This window comes from Prunus mume, linkage group LG1 (genome assembly GCF_029339155.1).
Source record: "Prunus mume cultivar Tortuosa linkage group LG1, ASM2933915v1, whole genome shotgun sequence".
In the NCBI taxonomy this organism is placed as follows: Eukaryota; Viridiplantae; Streptophyta; class Magnoliopsida; order Rosales; family Rosaceae; genus Prunus; species Prunus mume.
This window is the reverse complement of record NC_142698.1, coordinates 21,599,263-21,621,286: the sequence shown is the minus strand read 5'-3', so window position 1 is coordinate 21,621,286 and position 22,024 is coordinate 21,599,263. Positions and strand designations below refer to the sequence as shown.

At 36.2% G+C, this 22,024-nt stretch overlaps 2 protein-coding genes and 1 pseudogene across 2 annotated transcripts; 2 read left to right on the top strand and 1 right to left on the bottom strand.

Moving 5' to 3' along the window:
• The first annotated feature begins 4,793 nt into the window (after positions 1-4,793).
• On the top strand, positions 4,794-8,975 carry LOC103341812 (beta-glucosidase 12-like). Its single transcript, XM_089050225.1, has 13 exons — positions 4,794-4,989; positions 5,095-5,164; positions 5,256-5,314; positions 5,426-5,501; positions 5,691-5,768; positions 5,873-5,960; positions 6,571-6,826; positions 6,953-7,068; positions 7,670-7,893; positions 7,992-8,023; positions 8,152-8,254; positions 8,340-8,448; positions 8,533-8,975. Exons 1-13 carry the CDS (start codon positions 4,816-4,818, stop codon positions 8,762-8,764), a joined length of 1,617 nt encoding a protein of 538 aa, XP_088906351.1. The 5' UTR covers positions 4,794-4,815; the 3' UTR covers positions 8,765-8,975.
• A 2,800-nt stretch (positions 8,976-11,775) lies between these two features.
• LOC148921294 (uncharacterized) lies at positions 11,776-13,740 on the bottom strand (annotated as a pseudogene).
• A 4,499-nt stretch (positions 13,741-18,239) lies between these two features.
• On the top strand, positions 18,240-21,555 carry LOC103341811 (beta-glucosidase 13-like). Its single transcript, XM_089050215.1, has 12 exons — positions 18,240-18,442; positions 18,707-18,776; positions 19,102-19,160; positions 19,285-19,360; positions 19,486-19,563; positions 19,660-19,747; positions 19,854-20,109; positions 20,223-20,556; positions 20,703-20,734; positions 20,817-20,919; positions 21,051-21,159; positions 21,260-21,555. The coding sequence occupies exons 1-12, from the start codon at positions 18,248-18,250 to the stop codon at positions 21,429-21,431; spliced, it is 1,572 nt and encodes a 523-aa protein (XP_088906341.1). The 5' UTR covers positions 18,240-18,247; the 3' UTR covers positions 21,432-21,555.
• The last annotated feature ends 469 nt before the right edge of the window (positions 21,556-22,024 follow it).

The window sequence follows — 22,024 nt, the reverse complement described above, 5'->3', positions numbered from 1 at the left end:
CACAGGTATCCTCAAGAGGAGCAGTTTTCGTCGGGTTTTGTATTTGGGTCAGCTTCGTATGAGTGTTCTGGTCAGATATGCTCGAGCATGGTTTGGATGGTTATGTTTGTGTTGTGTGTGTGTAAGGAATTTAGTATGAAGGTGCTGCAAATGAAGGTGGTAGAGGACCAAGCATATGGGATATATTCACTCACAAATATCCAGGTTTCTTTCTCTTATTTAGACTTTTTCTTTTTTGTGAAACTTAATTTGTTGTTAGATACATGTTTTAATGGAAATAAAATAAAATACTCAGAGAGGATTAAGGACCGCAGCAATGGAGATGTGACTATTGATCAATATCATCGCTACAAGGTACAACAAATCCCACATTATAAGAAATGAAGTATATATAAGGACAGCAAGTTCTTTCCGATATTCATGATTTCTTCTAACTATACTATTTGGTTATGTATTTGCTACAGGAAGATGTTCAGATTTTGAAGGATACGGGTTTTGATGCTTACAGATTTTCAATCTCATGGACTAGAGTCTTAGATAAGTATAATTACATCATCTGTTAATCACTGAAATAGTATCGCCGAGCGGCTATACTAAGTGTTTTCAATTTTTCACAAGAGCCGAGCGGCTATACTGGGTTTCCAGAATTTTTTTCAAATCGCATCGCCGCACGGCCATATACTGTTTTGGGAATTTTTTTTTCCAAAGGAAATAGTATAGCCGACCACCTAGACCCGGTTTTTTCAAATGAATTAGTATCGCCGTGATTTAAATGAATTAGTATCGCCGCACGGCTATACCGGTTGACAGATTAGTATAGCCGTCCGGCTATACCCGGTTTTTCCGCCAAAATAGTATAGCCGCGCGGCTATACATGGTTTTTAATTTCGTTTTAAAAGAAATGGTATAACCAATAGGCTAAAACTTTTTCAAATCATATAGCCGTGCGGCTATACCCTGTTTTTGGAATTTTTTTCAAAATAAATAGTATAGCAGCCATACCCGGTTTTTTCAAAAGAATTAGTATAGCCGACCGGCTATACTTGGTTTTTCCATTTTTTTCCAAAAAATAGTATAGCCGATCGGCTATACATTCTTTAATGGAATTTTTTTAAAAAAACAAATAGTAAAGCCGGACGGCTATACCAGTTTTTTCCCAAAAGAATTAGTATAGCCGTACGGCTATACCTGGTTTTTTGGGAAAAGAATTCGTATAGCCGTGCGGCGATACGAGGTTCTTTATTTTTTTTTAGAAAAATCGTATAGCCGCTCGGCTATACTGGGTTTCTAGAATTTTTTCCAAATATTATAGCCGGCCGGCTATACTCTGTTTTTGGAAATTGTTTTCAAAATAAATAGTATAGCCGTCTGGCGATATCCGGTTTTTTCAAAAGAATTAGTATAGCCGCTCGGCTATAACTGGTGTTTCAAAAGAATTAGTATAGCCTTAGATTTATCCTCAAAGAACCACACTTTTTACACATATCTTCAACCCTTAGATTTATCCTCATCTAACGGTTCAGAATTCATTCAACATGCACTTAACTTTGCATTAATTACTTTATTGGCAACAACACAGACTTCTAAAACTCCTCTCCCTCTCTCTCTCTCTTCTTTATTTTTATTTCTTGATTATCTCTCTTTAATTTGATTGCATGTCTTATTCACTCTCTTCCTTCGTTTTCCCTGCGGAAATCCTTTTTGTTGCAATCTGGAAACGATAACGTAGATTCTAGTCTCACCCCACCCACATACACAAACACAATGCACTTCCAATAATTTTCTTTGCCTTAGCTCTTGTGTTATGAAAATTATCAGAAAAATAGAAAGAAACTGGAAGAATTTACAATTCACAATACTAACTAAGACCAAACTTGAGGGGAATAACGATTGAAAGTGAAACCATTTTCCAGAAATTAAAATTTTAAAAAAGTAGAAGGCCCAACCCTCTCCTGCCGTCTCCTTGTGCACCATTTCAGCTAAAAAAATGGCACAACAAACCAAAGAGGATTAGCATGCCTTGGATAGTGAGATTGTCGGCATTTCCTGAAATGGAGAGAACCAAGGAAAATCCGAAATATATTTGTTAACCATATGATGGGTTACAGAGATATTAATGAAGAAACTGAACTTGTGTTTTGTTCACTCTTCTCATCCATCAGATCAAAGAATTACTCATAGATAGTCATAGTCATCCAAAATTACTCTCAATATAAGTCTTGGGTTAAGTAATGGTCACAGACATCCAAAGTTTTGAGTACATAAAAAATACCCATATATAGCTATAATCTTTTCCGGATCCTCTAGATATAATGATGGGCAACACCATAACATTTTGTAACAAAAAAAAAAAGCTTCAGTCTTAAAGTTTAAGGAAATCAAACTGTTGGGCATCAAGAAATGCAAATAATATATATTAAAAAAATAATATAGCCAAGCGACTATACTCTTTTCATAATTACCACATATCATTGAATACAAATAATATATATTTTAAAAAATTAAAATATATTATATTAAAATATTATATAGTGACCGAACTTTTAAGTTGTAATTTGCCAAGATTTTGCCAAATAAAACACGTACGTATTTTATTCGTATAGCTGCGCAGCTATACCAAATTAATATCTATAAAGTATAAACTAATACAACTTGGAGGGTCCTTTTTTCATAATATTTTTGGCTATACTAAGTTTTCAAAAAGAAATAGTATAGTCGCGTCTATACTCTTTTTTCTAATGTTTTTGTTAAAGAATCGTATAGCCGCACGGCTATACACGATTTTTCCAAACTTTTTTAAAAGAAATAGTATAGCCGGCTGTCTATACTCGGTTTTTTCAAATTATTTTTTAAAAAGAAATCGGTTTTTCCCATTTTTTCCGCTTTAAAAAAAAAAGATATAGTGTAGCAGCCCGGCTATATTCGGTTTCTTAAAATTTTCAAACAGAAATAGTATAGCCGGGCGGCTATACTCGGTTTTTTGGCTATACATATAAGAAATAGTATAGCCGCGCGGCTATACCCGGGTTTTTTTTTTTTTTAAAGAGTATGTCTAAGATTGGGCAGATAACTAAATTTGTATTTTTTAAATGATCTTTAATCTTTAAGTGATCTTACCCAGTTAAACCAAGATTCCACATTTACCGCTTCTTAATCAATTTAAGCAAGAATCTAATTTCTTGTTTCCCCCACAGTTCGAATAAGGTGGTATTTATCTTCAACTTAAATGCTAATTTATCCTCTTATATCCATGCTTTCTCCACGATATACATATATATATATATATGTGTGTGTGTGTTTGTGTATAAAAGGCATGCCAAGTAACGAGTCCAAAACGAAAAATAATTACTGCTTATTCATGGCAGTTAAAGCAGCACTCTGCTCTTAGTCCTCCTATACTCTTGGGTGTGAAGTGACAAGTAGCAAAGCTTACAATCCAAGGCATTTTGTGGTGCATGTAACACAAGTATCCTCAAGACGAGCAGTTTTCCGTCGGGTTTCGTATTCGGGCCAGCTTCATCGTCTTACCAGGTAGTACACCTAGCCTCTGGTACATTAAGTACTACATTAATCTCTTAATCTCTTTACACCATTTAGGCTTTTTGTTTGAAGGTTATATAATCTGGACTGGCTTTGATTTATAGTTCCATGGTTATGTGTGTGTGTGTGTATTAGTATGAAAGCGGTGCCAATGAAGGTGGTAGGGGACCAAGTATATGGGATACTTTTACTCACAAATAGCGAGGTCTCTTCTTTGTATTGATTTTGTGTTTACTTCTATATATATTTCGGCAGCTTTTGCTTTGGCTTCAAATGAGTTCATAAAATATTCCCCCTATGTTTCCAAAATATCTCGTATGCTTAAGAATTAGATAACATAGCGGACGACAGCACTGGAGACGTAGCTGTTGATCAATATCATCACGACAAGGTACAAAGAACACACAATATTATAAGAAATCAAGTACAAGAACATTAGGATTTTTCTGATCATATGCGTACTTCTAACTATATTTTCACTGGGGCTATAATTATTTTCGTGTTGCAGGAAGATGTTCGGATTATGCAGGAAATGGGCTTTGATGCTTACAGATTCTCAATCTCATGGTCTAGATTATTACCAAGTAAGACGACCAGTATACATGAATTCTTTACATATCCAGTCCAAAAGAAAAAACTTCTACATACAACCAAGTTATTGGAATCACATTTTGGGGACAAAATGTTTTTTGATCGAACCAACGTGTTGTGATTACTTACCTGTGTTATTACGGTACAATATTGTAATCTTAATGTATCCAAAATTTATTTCCAAATAATGTTAATTTGGATCATCTTATCAGATGAAAAGCTAAGTGGAGGTGTGAACAAAGAAGGAGAGTCCAATATTACAAGAACCTAACTGACGAGCTTCTCGCTAATGGTACACGACTCCTATGACTAATATATATTCTCCGAACTTCTCACTCTTCTGTAATTTAGAAATCAAGAAAGAAATGTTGTGTTGTGCTTAACCAAATGCATTGTATCTTAATGGTCGCTTTTTATGTGGTTCAATTGACACATTAAACAAATTTAGCTCATTGACCGCTTCTTATTGAAGTATAAAGATGAGGACAGCCTTCCGGATTGCCCCTTTTTTTCGTGCAGCTTAAATGGACATGGAAATTAAGGTTTATAAGATTCACAGATGCCACAGGTTTCAAATTACTTTTTTAAAATTATATCATGCTTTGTCCATGATACAAGTAACAAATGCCAAGTATTTATTAGAAAAAAGCCTAGCTAGAAGACGAAACTAAGTACAGATTAGTTATGGAACTCCAAAGCACCTTCCTCGTAGGCCTTCTACTTGTTCTTGGTTGTGCAGTTACAAGTAGTGGAGCTACTAATTCAAAGCATTCTGTTGCTACATGTAGCGCTGCTTTGCTAAACCGGAGCAGTTTCCCGGAAGGTTTCTTATTCGGGGCAGCTGGATCGGCGTACCAGGTACCTCTCTCTCTGATGATCTCTTTACATAATTTAGGCTTTTCCTAGATGTGCTCGAGCATGGTTTGGATGGTTATGTGTCTGTTGTGTGTGTATGGATTTTAGTATGAAGGTGCTGCAAATGAAGGTGGTAGAGGACCAAGTATATGGGATACATTCACTCACAAATATCCAGGTTTCTTTCTCTTATTTAGACTTTTTCTTTTCTGTGAAACTTAATTTGTTGTTAGATACATGTTTGAATGGAAATAAAATAAAATACTCAGAGAGGATAAAGGACCGCAGCAATGGAGATGTGGCTATTGATCAATATCATCGCTACAAGGTACAAACAAATCCCACATTATAAGAAATGAAGTATACATAAGGACAGCAAGTTCTTTCCGATATTCATGATTTCTTCTAATTATACTATTTGGTTATGTATTTGCTACAGGAAGATGTTCAGATTTTGAAGGATACGGGTTTTGATGCTTACAGATTTTCAATCTCATGGACTAGACTCTTACCAAGTAAGAGGATGAGTATAATTACATCAATCTCTCAAAATAAAAAATAATAATTTTGTTCGGCAAAATAAATAAAAAATAAAAAACTAATTTTGTGTAATTAATGTTTTAATCTTATTATAGCACATTATTGTTGTTTATTTCATTAACATTTAATATTTTTCTAAAATATATTTGGGTCATATTGATCAGATGGAAGGCTTAGTGGCGGTGTGAACAAGGAAGGAATCAAATATTACAAGAATCTCCTCAACAAGCTTGCAGCCAGTGGTTATGCATGAGTCCTATGACTAATTATAGATGAAAAAATAAATCAAGTAATGTTCATTTTTCATTTCGCTAAATATGTATTAATATTAATTGTTTTAATGCAGGTATACAGCCGGCTGTCACTCTCTTTCATTGGGATGTTCCCCAAGCTTTGGAGGATGAATATGGTGGCTTCTTAAGCCTTAAAATTGTGTAAGTCAAAATGAAACAATCCTTTAATTAGCATGAAACACTCACTCGGAATAGGACTGTTTTGCCATTCCTGGCCAATAACATAATGACACGTGGAAAAGTTATTCAATGTTTCATTACATTATTAGTCGAGGATAGCTAAAAGTGATATCTCCGTTACATGAGAGTTTCTCTCTTTGATTAGGGGATACCGTAGAATTAGCCAATTTATATGGTTTTCTTTTTTTAAATGAACACAGACTCAGATAAAAAGAAAAATAAGGCTCAATAAGCTAGAGTTGATTGAAAAGGGTCCAGTATGTAGTAGTAAGGCCCACAGACTCAACCAGCACTTACCGGGCCAAACAAAACACAACATTAAACTACAATGTCCAACGAAAAATGCAACACAAATTCGCCAAAGAAAGGGAAGGAAATGAAATGCAACGAAATAGCATTCCAATCAAACGTGCAGTATACATGAATCATGGAGTGTGGTAAAATTCTTTCGTATAAGATAAGTGGGAAGTGTTTAAGCACTAATCAATTAGTAAGTTAATATGGCCATAACCGGTTAGAAAGTAAACCACTCTACAGTATTATCATATGCTCAAGTCTATGTAATATGCAGGAATCATTTTCGAGACTATGCAGAGCTTTGTTTTAAAGAATTTGGTGACAAAATTAAGTATTGGATCACATTTAATGAGCCATGGACCTTCTCCAAGAATGCTTATGCAAGGGGGCTACTTGCACCCGCCCGATGTTCTAATTGGCAAAAACTAAATTGCACAGGTGGGGATTCAGCAACTGAGCCATATTTAGTGACACACCATCAACTCCTAGCTCATGCAAAAGTTGTAAAGTTGTACAAAGACAAGTATCAGGTCCTCTTTGAAAAATACCAAGTCATTCCTACAAATTATATACTTTTAATATTCTTTTCAAAATTTGCGTTTTAATTTGTACACTACTCAAATTATTGACTTTTTAATAATATATTTCATGCGCAGGGGTCACAAAAAGGATTGATAGGAATAACATTAGTGTCACTTTGGTTTGAGCCATTATCTGACACAAAACAGGACAAAGATGCTGCATCACGAGCAGTGGATTTTATGCTGGGATGGTATGTATTTGCTAATATATAATTCTCTAGACTTCTATTCAATTGTTTTCTCAATACAAATACTAAACTCCAAATAGGATACCCTTAACTTTTCAACTCCAGAATAACATCATTTTGGACATAAAAAGCACAACAAATATCAGCACTCTCTCTCTCTCTCTCTCTCTCTCTGTGGGAAGTACAAGATTGCAATTTGAGGTTAACAAATACAAGAATTTTCTTTTATGGATGATTTTCTTCGTTTTAGGTAATTTGAGAAATTGTATGCAACTATCAAGTACCTAATTTGATTACAATTTTTTCTTCATGTTTTCTTCTTCTTATGGTTTTGATTTTTCTAAGGTATGCTATAGAAAAGTATTTTTGGTAGTAATTAGTGATTTGTTTATATATCAACATACAATGCATGTTTGAATTCCGATGTAACCAAAAAAAAATGTACAATGTCAACTTATCGAAGATTAGAGAAAAATTCGGTTTTTTGTTGTTGAAAATCTGACTTTTTTTGTTGTTGAAAAATCCTATTAGATATATCATACATGACCATCCGTGTGTCAATTCATAATTTCCAGACTGAGTAAGAATTTAATTTTTAATGTAGGTTTATGGATCCCTTGGCAAAGGGGGAGTATCCTAAGATCATGCAATCACTGGCTGGAAATCGATTACCCAAGTTCACTAAAGTGCAATCCAAAAGTGTAAAGGGTTCATTTGACTTCATTGGATTAAATTACTATACAACCTACTATGCAGCCGATGCACCTCCTCTTCCTAATGCTACAACATACCCAAGCTATTTAACAGACGCTCGTACTCAATTTTTAAGTGAGTAGAATAAAAAAATTTGACTTTCTTTTGTTGCTTTTGTATATAAACACACGTGCACCTATACTAACAAAGTCTTGAAATGTATGTTGTCACAGCTGAGCGTAATGGTACCTCGATTGGTCCAAAGGTACGTACGTAACATGTTAATATAGTTTGCATCATTGTATTAATGGAATTTCACCTCATGATATTGCAGCAATGTTCTTAAAACACTAATGACGATCTCTACATGATTAAGTTCTATGATTTAAGCAGGCTGGTTCAAGTTGGCTTTATGTTTATCCAAAAGGACTTCAAGAACTATTGCTTCACGTAAAGAAGAACTATCATAATCCACTGATTTACATAACCGAAAATGGTAAATTAAAGCTTTTGCACATACTCGAGTAAATAGCTATTATATTAGTATTGAAACTTAATAAATATTACCTATTATATTTTAGGAGTTAGTGAATTCGCAAATCCCAAATTGTCTCGTGAGGAAGCCCTTGTCGATTATCATAGAATTGACTATTATGATAGTCATCTTTATTATCTTCATGCCGCGATCAAGTAAGTGTTTAACAAAACATCAAAATTTCATTCTTACTCTTTTCAACAATAATTTAATTGGCATAATTGTATAAATATTGGCAGGGACGGCGTTAATGTGAAAGGATACTTTGCATGGTCTTTGCTTGACAACTTTGAATGGAATGACGGTTACACGGTTAGGTTTGGTATCTACTATGTGGATTACAAAGATGAACTGAAAAGATATCCTAAACTTTCAGCGAACTGGTTCAAGAATTTTCTTCAAAAGAAAAAATGTACTCTTGGGGGTTCTAAACCTAAAGGCTCAGAAAAACCCAAAGTCTCAATCCATTAACCACACCCCCAATAAACAGTACTAAACAAATTTATTCTATATTTGTATGTTTTTCCGGTAAAAGTTAAGGTAGTTCGTGTATAATTGAAAGTTTAAATGTAGAGATTCATATTAGTATTATGTATTTATACAAGTGATTTTGGGAAGACTATGAAGGATTAACTGTTCTTTGTTAAGCTATATCAGCTGATAGGTATATTGAACCAAGAACAGAGAGAGAGTAGAGAGAGTAGCTAGAGAGAATATCAATCTGATATATTTTCTTAATCAATCAGTAATTACATGAGAAAGTCTTCTATATAGCTTGAGATAACAAACTAACTAACTACTACAGCAAGATTGTGACAAGTGTCACAATCTAAAGCTCTATACTCTAACATCCCCCCTCAAGAGCATGCTGCGAGGAACCAAGCATGAGATTGCAGCAATGAGTTCTGAAAAGAGGACCACTCAACCCCTTTGTAAGAATATCAGCAAATTGCTCTTGGGAAGACACAAACTGCACAGAGAGTTGTTTCCGTGACACTCTTTCACGAACAAAATGCACGTCGATCTCTATGTGTTTGGTCTTTTGATGCTGAACAGGATTAAAAGATAAGGCAATGGCTGAGAGATTGTCACAAAAGAGGACAGGCACACTAGGTAGTGGAATGTGCAGAAATGCTAATAATTGTTTGATCCAATCCAATTCAGCTGAGGTAAAGGATAAGGCTCGATATTCAGCTTCGGTTGATGATCTGGAAACAGTTTGTTGCTTCTTAGAGGACCACGAAATTGGATTGTTACCCAAAAATACCACCAAACCAGTAGTAGATCTTCTATCATTAGGGTCCCCTGCCCAATCAGCATCACTAAAGGCCTTTAACTGCAAATCTCCTCTAGTATATGAGATACCAAACTTCATTGTGCCCTTTAGATACCGTAATATACGTTTAACTGCAGTAAAATGAGACACCATTGGATTTTGCATAAACTGACAGACTTGGTGCACAGAAAATGCAATATCTGGCCTAGTGAAAGTTAAGTATTGTAGAGCCCCGACAATACTTCTATACAACTTAGGATTGGAATAAGGTTCCCCATCCTCTTTGAGTAACCGGTTGTAAGGGAGGCATGGTGTATCACATGGTTTAGCCTCAAGCATTTCAGATTTAACCAATAGATCAGCAACATATTTGGTTTGTGACAGAAACAAACCAGTGGCAGTTTTAGAGATTTGAATCCCTAAGAAATAGTGGAGCAACCCTAAATCCTTGATATCAAACTCAGTAGTAAAAGCACTAATAACCTGAGTAATCGCACCAGAAGCACTTGCCAGTAATAATGATGTCATCCACATAGAGGAGCAGAACCACAATCTCATGACCAACATGCTTAACAAACAATGAGGAGTCAGAGTATGTGTTTTCAAAACCCAAAGAAGGAAGAAACTGAGTAAACCGATCATTCCATGCCCTAGGAGCTTGTTTTAGCCCATAAAGAGATTTATGCAGTTTACACACGAGATGAGGATGAGTTGGATCTTCAAAACCAGGAGGTTGAGACATGTATACCTCCTCTTGTAGGATACCATGCAAAAAAGCATTTTTGACATCTAATTGGCGAAGAGGCCAATTGAAATGAGCAGCAAGAGCAAGAACTAACCTAACTGTGGTAGGCTTCACCACAGGGCTAAAAGTCTCCCCATAATCCAATCCAGGTTCTTGACTGAAACCCTTAGCAACTAACCGTGCTTTGTGTCTGGCAATAGACCCATCTGAGTGTCTCTTAATCTTGAAAATCCATTTACAACCAACGAGGTTCTTGTTTGTTGGCAATTGAACTAGACTCCAAGTGCCTTGAGTATGTAAAGCATTAACTTCTTCTTTCATGGCCTATAACCACACAAGGACTTTGATGGCAGACCTGTAACTAACTGGTTCAACCAAGGACATATCAGTTCCCCCAGAGTCCTGAACACTTGCTAAGAGAGCTTTCTTTTTAATAATCCCACTCTTGCTTCTAGTTTGCATGGGATGCAGATTGAGTGGAGGAATGGACAACACTACTTGTAAAGTATCAGGAGTAAAATCATGTGTTTCTAATCCAGAGCCAAATCTGATGTCAAGTGCCACAGGGATTGGAGAAGAGGCTGGAATTGAAGCAGCAATGGACTGAGAACTGGGAGAAACTTCAGGAAAATCGGAGGCAGAATGTGTTAAGGAAACTGAAGCAGATATATGTGATGGAGTAGGTGTAGGGAGACCAGAAATTGGAGGAGTAGAATCTGGAATGGATGGGACAACTATATTCTCGGTAGTAACAATAGGCAAATGACAATTGGAACGTGGACATGATTGTGTAGATGTGAATGTGTTTGAATGTGTAGGCAATAAATCTGTGTAGGGAAAATGGCATTCATCAAATATAACATGCCTAGAAACAAACACTCTCTTTGTAGGCACATGATAGCACAAATACCCTTTATAGTAGGTAGCATACCCAATAAACACACACTTTGTAGTTTTGGCCTGCAATTTGGTGCTATTATATGGTTTGAGTAAAGGAAAACAGGCACATCCAAAAATTCTAAGGTGAGCAAGGGTTGGATATGTCCCAAATAACATCTCAAAAGGAGATTTGTTATGAAGAACAGCAGTAGGCATACGATTGATTAGATATGTGGCTGTTTGACAAGCATAGGACCAGAACTGAGATGGCAATTTGGCTGTTTGTAATAAGGTGATAGTAGGTTTCAATGATATGCCTATGTTTCCTCTCAGCAACCCCATTTTGTTCAGGAGTATATGGACAAGAGAGGTGATGTGAAATGCCCTTTTCAAGAATAAATTTTTTCAATTTGTTGCTGGTATACTCTCCCCCCCATCAGTTTGAAGAATTTTAATTGGAGCAGAAAATTGAGTAACAACAAAGGAATAAAAGGCAACAAACGCATAGAACAAATCAGACTTGTTGATTAATGGAAAGATCCAGCAATATCTGGTACATTCATCTACAAAGATGGTGTAGTATCTATAACCATCAACTGATATACAAGGTGCAGGACCCCACAAATCAGTATGGATAGTTTCAAAGGGAGTGACAGACTTATTGAGATGTTGTGGAAAAGGTAGTTTGCTAAATTTCCCTTCTAGACATGTATGACACATCATAGGGGATGAGGTCTTGGGGACATGAACATTAGCTTTATTCAACATCAGAGAAACAACATTATTGGTAGGATGACCTAACCTATGATGCCACAGATTAGACTGAACAAGTTGGCCAAGAAATGCCTTAGCTTGAGAAGGTGTCTGTGAGTTTGAAGTGGACAAGGAGTGGATAGGATATAGTCCATTACTGCACAAGCCTCTGTAAAGGATCCTCCCTGTGACTTTGTCCTGAATCCAAAAACAAAAGGCATCAAATATAAGCCAGCAATTATTGTCAAGACAAAGTCGATGTACTGACAACAGGTTCTGAGTTAATTGAGGAACATAGAGCACAAAGTTCAATTTGATTGGGGAAACGAATGTATGAATGGTAGAATGACCAACATGAGACACTTTCAAACCTTCACCATTTGCAGTGTGAATTGTTTCATTTGTGGGATACGGGGAGGCCAGTGATAGATTAGTCAAATCAGCTGTCATATAATTGGTGGCACCGGAATCAGTGAGCCATACCGGAGAAGAACCTGAAGAATTGGATGATTGAGATGCAGAATTGAGCACTGTGTGCATGGCTTGCATAGTAGGTTGCGAAGCCGGAAACTGTGAAGGTGTGAATGAGGAGTGCTGAGGAGGAGCTTGATATGAAGTGTACTGCAAATTCTGTGGTTGCACAGGAGAGGATGACCGTGAAGAATATGAAGCAGTGGTATGCATCCCAATATAGTTTGGACCCTTATCATTATAGAAGCAATACCAGGTGGTATGATTACTTCTACCACAGATGTGACATTCGGTTTTCTCATGAGAAGCCCTACATAATGGAGCAGTGTGTCCCTCAGAGTTGCATAATTGACATATTTGAATCATGGGTGCAGAAGGAATGCCAAACTGTTGACCAGGTGATTGACCAAGAACTCCAGGAGTAGAGTTGGGAAGCATATGTGCCATAGGGGAAAACACTGGTCTAGAATGATAAAATCTAGATCCCTGAGTGAATCTGCCTTTACCCTTGTTCTTGTTCCCATTCTAAGGTGTAAAACCTCTAGTAGCCACCTGAGATGGACCATGAGTCGGGGAGAAACTCTGAGGCTGAAAAGGAGGCCCTTTTGTGTAAGTGGAACTTGTATTAGCAACCATAGCTGTCAGAAGAGGAGTATTAACGGAATGTTCAACAATGGTTTCCTCTACAAGTAACTGTGAGCGAAAATCTTTTAGAGAAATCACACTTTCACGCCCCCGTATAACACATCGGAAGGTGTTATACTCAGCAGGTAGTCCATTCAAGGCAAGAATGACAATATCTTCATCCGCAAAGTACACCCCAGCAGCAGAAAGATAGTCCCTAGCTTCTTTAATGCGATGAAGATACTGAGATATCGAATCAGAACCCTTCTTAATTGTTTGCAAATTAGATTTCATCTGAAAAATGCTAGTCCGAGATACAGTGGAAAATTGTTTCTTTAGCCTAATCCACAGATCCTTGGAGCTAGTGCTACCAATCGCACAAGACATAGCAATAGGTGATAATGTTGTAGTGATCAATTGCATAATAGCTCCGTCATGCATTTTCCATACCATATATTCATCAGTTGGAGAAGAAGAAAGGATACCAGATTCATCAGAGGTCGAACCGTGTTGAGATGGACAAGGAATCGAACCATCAACATACCCCATGATTCCATTGCTTTCAAGCAAAAGTTGCATCTGAAAGTTCCAATTGAGGTAGTTCGAATCATCCAGCTTGACATTAACAGATGTAGAAATGGAGGAAATAAGGGCCGTAATTGGAGATTGAAGCAACTGAAGCTGCGAAGCGATCACCATCGTGATTGCAAGATCAACCTGTGAGTGAGACAATACCACAAACACCTGCTGTGCAAGATTCAGAAAGAACCGATCAAGAAAGGAAGGAGACACGAAACCCTAGAAATTGCAGAAATCAGAAAGTGGAGAAGACGAAGTATCGAATCGGAGAAGACGAGCCGAATCAGAGAATGCGGAAGCAACAGAGGATCGAAAAACTTCAAGTGTAAGCAACAATGGCGATTGATACCATGTTAAGCTATATCAGTTGATAGGTATATTGAACCAAGAACAGAGAGAGAGTAGAGAGAGTAGCTAGAGAGAATATCAATCTGATATATTTTCTTAATCAATCAGTAATTACATGAGAAAGTCTTCTATATAGCTTGAGATAACAAACTAACTAACTACTAGAGATAACAAACTAACTAACTACTACAGCAAGATTGTGACAAGTGTCACAATCTAAAGCTCTATACTCTAACCACTTAAACTACAAATTCATTGCCAGATATTACTCTTTGAATCTTCATTAAATTGAGCCATATATCCACATCACTCCTTGAATCTTCCATTGATAATACTGAAGTCACCTAATATATGTAATCTTGGATGTTATCGGATTTGCCCACTCAGTGACACAATGCGACTATCCCAACCGCATGCGGTTCTTGTTGGAAGGAAATCGATTACTCACTCAAAACAAAAACAAAAACAATAAAAAAAGATGCTTAAAGGTTCAATTGATTTTATTGAATTAGATTAATAGATAGAACATATTTTGCACTTCATCTTAATGCTAGACACAAAAGCTACCCAACAGATTCTGAGGCTAATGTACCGGACGCACACATATACTAACAAGCTCTAGAACTTGTATGTTCTGGCTGCCGAGCCTAGTGGTATCCGATTGATCCAAAGGTTGCCATTAACTAATAATGTAATTATTATGCAAAAGTACTTTTGTTAGTTGTATTCAGCCTCATGTTTGCATCAAATCAGAGTTTTTAATTAAATACTATAATCACCGTAGATATGGACTTAGCTGAGTTGGTTAGAGCTGATGTGCTCCCCACTTTGCATCCGAGTTCGAATCTCCCTCCCTCTAGTTTAGATTAGTTTAAAGTAGATCATCCCTTGGATAAAAAATAATAATAATAAATACTGATGACTGACCTGATGTTGTAGCAGCCAAGGGTAATAGTACAATTGCTTCACACAAAAAAGGTAATTGGGTTTTTATGTGGTTTCAATATTTATAACATTTTATATCATATTAAAATAATGGTTTTTTATCACAAAGGTCCTTGAGGCTTACAAAATTATCACGAATCGTCTCTCAGGTTTTTTTGTGACACTAATAGTCCTTTAGGTTATCATCCACTCATCAAAATGATCATTCTGTTAATTTCTGTCAAAACTTCCGTTAAAAGCACATGCTCAGCTTGCTTTTGAAATAATAATATCATCATTCCACTCAACCTTCGACCAAACCCAACCGTCAGAACCCTTTCCCTCCATTTCCTCATGGTCCTTCATTTTGGCGCTCTAAACTGCAGTTTATAACCTTTTCCCTCCATTTCCTCCTCGGGCCCTCCTCTCTATTTGGGGTTCAGTTGGCACAATTAGGGTTTTTTGGGTATTTAATTGATAAAGCTGGTATGCAAAAGGAATATATATATATATATATATATATGGGTTTGTAAGAGTCAAATACGCATTATTCTTCTTACAAAAGTGACTAGATGGATGAGCCAAAGGAGTTCTTTCGAAAGGGGGGGAAACAACCAATGTATACAGGTTAGTTTTTTAATCTTTGTTAAAGTGTAAACTACAGCTTGTCTGCAAATGTGGTTGCTTTGTTTTGTGGAACATGTGGTGGTATTTTGATTGTGCAATATTTTTAAACTTTTTATATTTGTCAATGATATCTTTATGTTTTTCAGTTTGGCTTTATCTTTGGTGTGGACCATGTTTGTTTTATTTGGTTTGAGAATTATTGAAATATGTCGTGTACTACTCTGTTTATTAGTAGTTGAGTTATGTATCATTTGTTACTTAATTGTTAGGTCTGTTTTTTACCTAATTTTTTTAGGTATGCGATGCTGATATACAAAAAAAAAAAAAAAAAAAAAAGATAAGATAATTAAGTTAAAAGAAGGCTTTTGGCATTATTTAATTATTTCTTCTTGGCAGATCCTGATAAATTTAGTCTTGAGATTCATCATGGAGGCAAACTGATTAAAGGGGGAGGCATTGATGAATATGTAGGAGGAGAGGTTGTGTTTCTTCTTGACCACGTAGATGGAGATAAAATGTCATGGATTGAGCTTGTGAGGATTGTAGAACAATTAGGACATGAAAGGAATGAGTTAGTTTTTTTTTGCAAGGTGGACAATGAGGATTTTAAAATCTTAGAAAATGATGAGCATGTGTTGAAGATGGTTGCAGCCATGCCTAAGAGTAGAAATATGCCTTTGTATGTAGTTAGACAACAACCAGTAAGTCAACCTTGTATGCCTATGAACACTGTTGATAACGAAATACCATTTGTGCAAGAGATTCATGTGGCCCAATCTTTGAATTGGGATGGTTTGTTTATTGATTGGAATGATGACAACCTTGATACCTTTAAAAGACAAGAAGAGAATTCAAGCAGAAATCAATGGCAGCTTGGGGACCTACCTACTGAGGGGGGAAATGAGGCTTTTGAGGTACAATATGAGGGGCAAAACGACAGTGAGGTTGAAGAGGAACAAGATGAAGATGAGGAAGATCCATTGGATATGGACTTCATAGACAGTGACTATGTGCAAATAGGAGAAGCTGAAGAGATTGAGATCGATAATAATATGTTTAAGGAAAATATAGATAATCCGATTGAAGAGGAGCCTGAAGAGATGGGTTTTGCATGGGAGATTTCAGATCATTTGGAAAACTCTGAGGATTTTCATAGCAAACATAGGTATGATGAATCTGATGTGGATGATGAAGTTAGTAGCAAAAGAAAAGACCAAAGTAGTTCCTAACTATCGACAATGGAGGAGAGAGTCTATGTTGAGGAATCCAAGCTTTGATATTGGTATGCACTTTCCCAACAAAAGTCAGTTCAAAGAGGCTGTGATTCATTATGGTTGCAAGTGAGGAAGAAAAATTTGGTTTAAGAAGAATGACAAGAATAGGGTGAGGGCTGCATGTGAGGAAGGATGTCCATTTGTAATATATGCATCAAGAATTGATGAGTCACCAACCTTGGTGATTAAAACAATGAATTTGGAGCATGATTGTTCAGTTGAGTCAGAAGTTGTTTTGGATGAATTCAACCTTTATGGTTGAGAAATATTCCAGTGAGTTAAGGGCAGATCCAGGTATTAGTGTAATGAAGTTCATTTCGATGTATTAGTGTAATGAAGTTCATTTCGATGTATTGTGTTAGGATTTGGGAAGTTCATTTTGATATATTGTGTTAGGACTTGCCCAAGATTGATGTCTTTGATGTGGTGCACTGGTTTTTTAAGTACTGATGTGGTTCAATAGTTTTTTTAGGACTCTGTATTTGATGTGCCATTGATAATGAATTTGCAGGACTTCTATTTTTCAAATTGATCCATGAGTTTGGTCTTTCTCTGGAGTTCTCCATTGTTGGTCTTTCTCTTGAGCTTGGATTGTTTCAATTTCTTCAGAAGTTTACTTTTTTGATTGGTTATATACTACAGGGGCGCTAAAACGGAAGGACCATGAGGAAATGGAGGGAAAGGATTCTGACTGTTGGGTTTGGTCGAAGGTTGAGTGGAGTGATGATACTATTATTTCAAAAAGCAAGCTGAGCATGTGATTTTAACGGAAGTTTTGACAGAAACTAACAGAAGGACCATTTTGATGGGTGGATAATAACCTAAAGAACTATTAGTGTCACAAAAAAACTTGAGGGACGATTCGTGATAATTTGTAAACCTGAAGGACTATTTGTGATAAAAAGCCTAAAATAATTATTCTGCTAATTTGCAGCTATAGCCCCAATATTGCAGGCAACCGGCACACTTAGGCATAACTTGCCGGCCAGGGTGCTAGTATCATAATGCCTCGGTGACTCGGTCCCTCGCCACAGAATATATAGAAAATATCATAAACAACCTAAATGAGTTAACCACAAAACTTTCAGAGTATCAAATACAATTAATGTTGTCCTATTTATTAGTTTTGATATATCTCAAGTGTTTGAGTTGTTGATGATAATTTATTAATAGTGATCTTAAATAGTCATTAAAGTTGTTTTCATGACTCAAGAGGAAAGATAATTTTGGTTGATCACGTAAAGGGAAACGTGAGCTATTTTGTCATTGTTAATTAATTAATTTATTTATCAAAATGGAAGAGCAGTACTTTCTGGCTAATTGTTTTGTTGTTATCTGTCTTGCTCCTTGTCTTTGTTCTATTGTATTTTTCTCATCGTGCATGTGCTTCATCTGTCTATAAATGCCTGCAGCTACAGAGCCCGAAATGCTAGCCTAATTAACCAAAGTAAATTATGGCATCCAGATCGAGAGGTTCTCTTCTTTTAGTACTTGTCGGCTTCATAGTAATTTTCCTTGCCTCTATAGTGAGGAGTAGTAAGTCAGTTTTAACACCTAGTCTAAGTGGTAGTCTCTACGACACTTCATTCCTCAATCGGAGCAGTTTTCCATCAGGTTTCATATTTGGGACAGCTTCAGCATCTTACCAGGTAATAAAGTAGTTTGCTACCTGAATTTTCAACTTTTGCGTCTAAATTGTAAGGAAATGTTCTCTTGTCACATTGTCTGTCAATATTAAAATGGTTATCTTGTCCGACTATAAATGTGAACAATCAATTAGATTGATTTATGGTAACAAAAGCATATATTTGACATCATAAGTCTTGCGAGTAAACATTACCTTAACATATATAAGATTTTCCTTTATCATTTGAGATGTGATATCTGTATACGTTCCCCTACGTGAATTTCAGTATGAAGGTGGGGCAAATGAAGGTGGCAGAGGACCAAGTATATGGGATACGTACACCCATAAGTACCCAGGTATCTTATTTGTTCTTCTTTTAACACAAAGACAATAGGAAATGAATTTGTAAGCCTAGCGTCAATGATTGTTGGTAAGTCATAAAATTAAGTGACGATGACTGCCGTTCGGAAGAGCTCAAAGCATACTTTCCCTTTGATGCCGGCAGAACAGAGTATTATGACGAGTGAGAGAGACGAATATAATGGAATTGCATATAAGACAATATAATAGTATCATTCTGTTTACGAATAGGCCAACTGCGAATATAATTTATTTTTTAGCCCAATAAGTAATCAAATTAATATAATATTTTAATTTTTAAATTCGAATGGGGAGTTGCAGGTAAGATAAAAGATGGTAGCAATGGAGATGTCGCAGTAGATTCATATCATCGCTATAAGGTACAGCAGCATCTACTAAATCCAAAAGAAGAGTATATGATGTCTTTTAATTAAAAATTAATTCTGAGATAATATGTGAAACAACGTCATCCATTGATTCCTATAGTTACATTTATTTTAATAGGAAGATGTGGGGATTATGAAGGAAATGAATTTGGATGCTTATAGATTTTCTATCTCATGGTCCAGAGTGCTGCCAAGTAAGTTGGTCGCATGTATCAATCTTGGCTATTACATTAATCTTGTTGGTGGTTGGGACCAATTTGATGGTGCTTTAATTAAATTAAATTAATTAAACTGATGATATATTATATATTTATTTTAGATGGGAAACTAAGTGGGGGTGTGAATAAGGAAGGGATAGGATACTATAACAACCTCATCAATGAACTCCTTGCCAATGGTAATTTCTATAAATTAATCTTATATTATGATTATCCAGTCGTCAAAAACTGATAATGGTAATTGAATTTATTTTCCTATTAATTATTGAATGCAGGTATAAAGCCTTTTGTGACACTCTTTCACTGGGATCTTCCGCAAAGCTTGGAAGATGAATATGGTGGCTTCTTAAGTCCTCAAGTTGTGTAAGTGATGTAATGTTATAGTACCTCTGATCTATTTGTAAAATGAACCAAACATAACTTGGTCAAATCTTATGAGATCATCAATAACATTGTTACATGAATGCAGGAAGCATTTTAAGGACTATTCAGAGCTTTGTTTTAAAGAATTTGGTGAGCGGGTGAAGCACTGGATCACATTCAATGAGCCATTGGCCTTAAGTGTGGCTGGTTATGCAACTGGGGATTTAGCACCGGGACGATGTTCTGAGTGGCTAAAACGCAACTGCACTGGGGGAGATTCAGGAGTTGAGCCATATTTGGTCACACACAACCAGCTTCTTGCTCATGCAACTACCGTTAAGTTATATAAGGAAAAGTATCAGGTAATCTACAACAACAATGACCCTATTAATTCAGTATTTTACGTATATATTAAAGAAAATGTGTGCAGTTATAATGAGATAAAACATTAATTGAAACGTTGTGACATGTGCAGAATTCTCAAAAGGGATTGATAGGAATAACGTTGGTGTCACTGTGGGTTGTGCCATTTTCTGAGGCAAAGAAGGACAAAGATGCAGCACTTAGATCCTTAGATTTTCTGCTTGGATGGTTTATGGACCCATTGACAAATGGTGACTACCCGTACAGTATGCGATCTCTTGTTGGAAGCCGATTACCTAAGTTCAAGAAGGAGCAATCCGAATTGCTGAAGGGATCATTTGACTTTATCGGATTGAACTATTATACATCTAACTATGTATCCGATGCACCGCAACTACGCGCTGGAAATGCAAGCTACTTAAAAGACTCCCTTACTTCAATTTCACGTATAAATTCTAAACTCACAGTTATCAATTTACTCAGTAATTAGTTCCTGACCACATTTTCTTTATAGAGATTGGCGATGTAATAAATAAAATTACTCTTATATGTTATCTTGTTTACGACATCTTGTCTGTCTTTGTTTTGCCAGCCGTGCGTAATGGAATTCCCATTGGGCCAAAGGTGTGTATCAAATTTTGTAAACCTTACAATATCCTCTTCAATATCCATAAGTAGTCCTTATGATTGATGGTCGATCTTGCAGGCTGCTTCAGAAACTGTGTATATTTATCCGAGGGGCATTAGAGATGTTTTGCTCTACACCAAGAGAAAATATCATAATCCGGTTATTTACATCACAGAGAATGGTAACCATCTCTTCAGTTAACATTATATATATTTTAGTTTTTATGGGCAGATAGAGGGTGGTAAACTACAAGGAATGGATTTTAGATGTCAAACGGAAAACTAAACATTAACTTTTCCCCATGTACTCTAGGCGTTGATGAGCTTAATGATCCCAAGTTATCTCTTGAGGAAGCCCTAGTTGACAACCAAAGAGTTGACTATCACTTTCGCCATCTTTATTACCTTGAAGCAGCGATCAAGTGAGTTTCGCCTTTGCGTGAGATTCGTTCAACAATATAATTAGTTATAGGGTTCTTAGTTATATCTCTGATATTTTATTTACCACCTCCTTTTTTGCAGAGACGGTGTCAATGTGAAAGGGTACTTTGCGTGGTCGTTGCTAGACAACTTTGAATGGACGTTAGGATACACTGTTCGGTTTGGTATTAACTATGTTGATTATAAAGATGGGTTGAAAAGATACCCTAAACTCTCAGCATGTTGGTTCAAACAATTTCTCAGAAAATACTAAGACATATACAAATGTCTTTTTCTTTCTGGGTCGAGAGAGAGAACAATGTCAATCGAGATATTTAGCTCACACAACATATGAGTAGAACTTCTCCAACTAATAAACAGATATAACCTGAATATGCCTTGTGATCAATCCTAGAGACTAATTATTTGGGAATTAAACTTTTGGAGTCCCAAAATCAAATCATGATTGCAATGGAAGAAAAACTCTTCTATAAGCTTGGTTACAGCATTATCATGGTGCTGATATGGTATGACTAATTATTCAAATGACTTTACCAAGCAGGTTCTTTTTTTATTTCTTTTTTTGGTTCAAAAAGCCGCATGTCTTTTTCTTTTTTGGGTCAAAACTAAGCAGGTCTTTTTTTTCTTTTTTTTATACAAAGCAATAGTGGTGGAGGGGCAAATCGAGTGTATGAGTAAATCGCTTAACCACTTAAGCTACTAGCTACTTGCTGCTAATTAAGTAACATCTTTTGCTAGAGGATTAAACAAGCACTTCACATAAATGACATATCAAAGAGGCGTATACGTAGGTACTACAGGTTTTGACTTTTTCAATTTGGTTTGTAAGCTCATTTTCAAAAATTT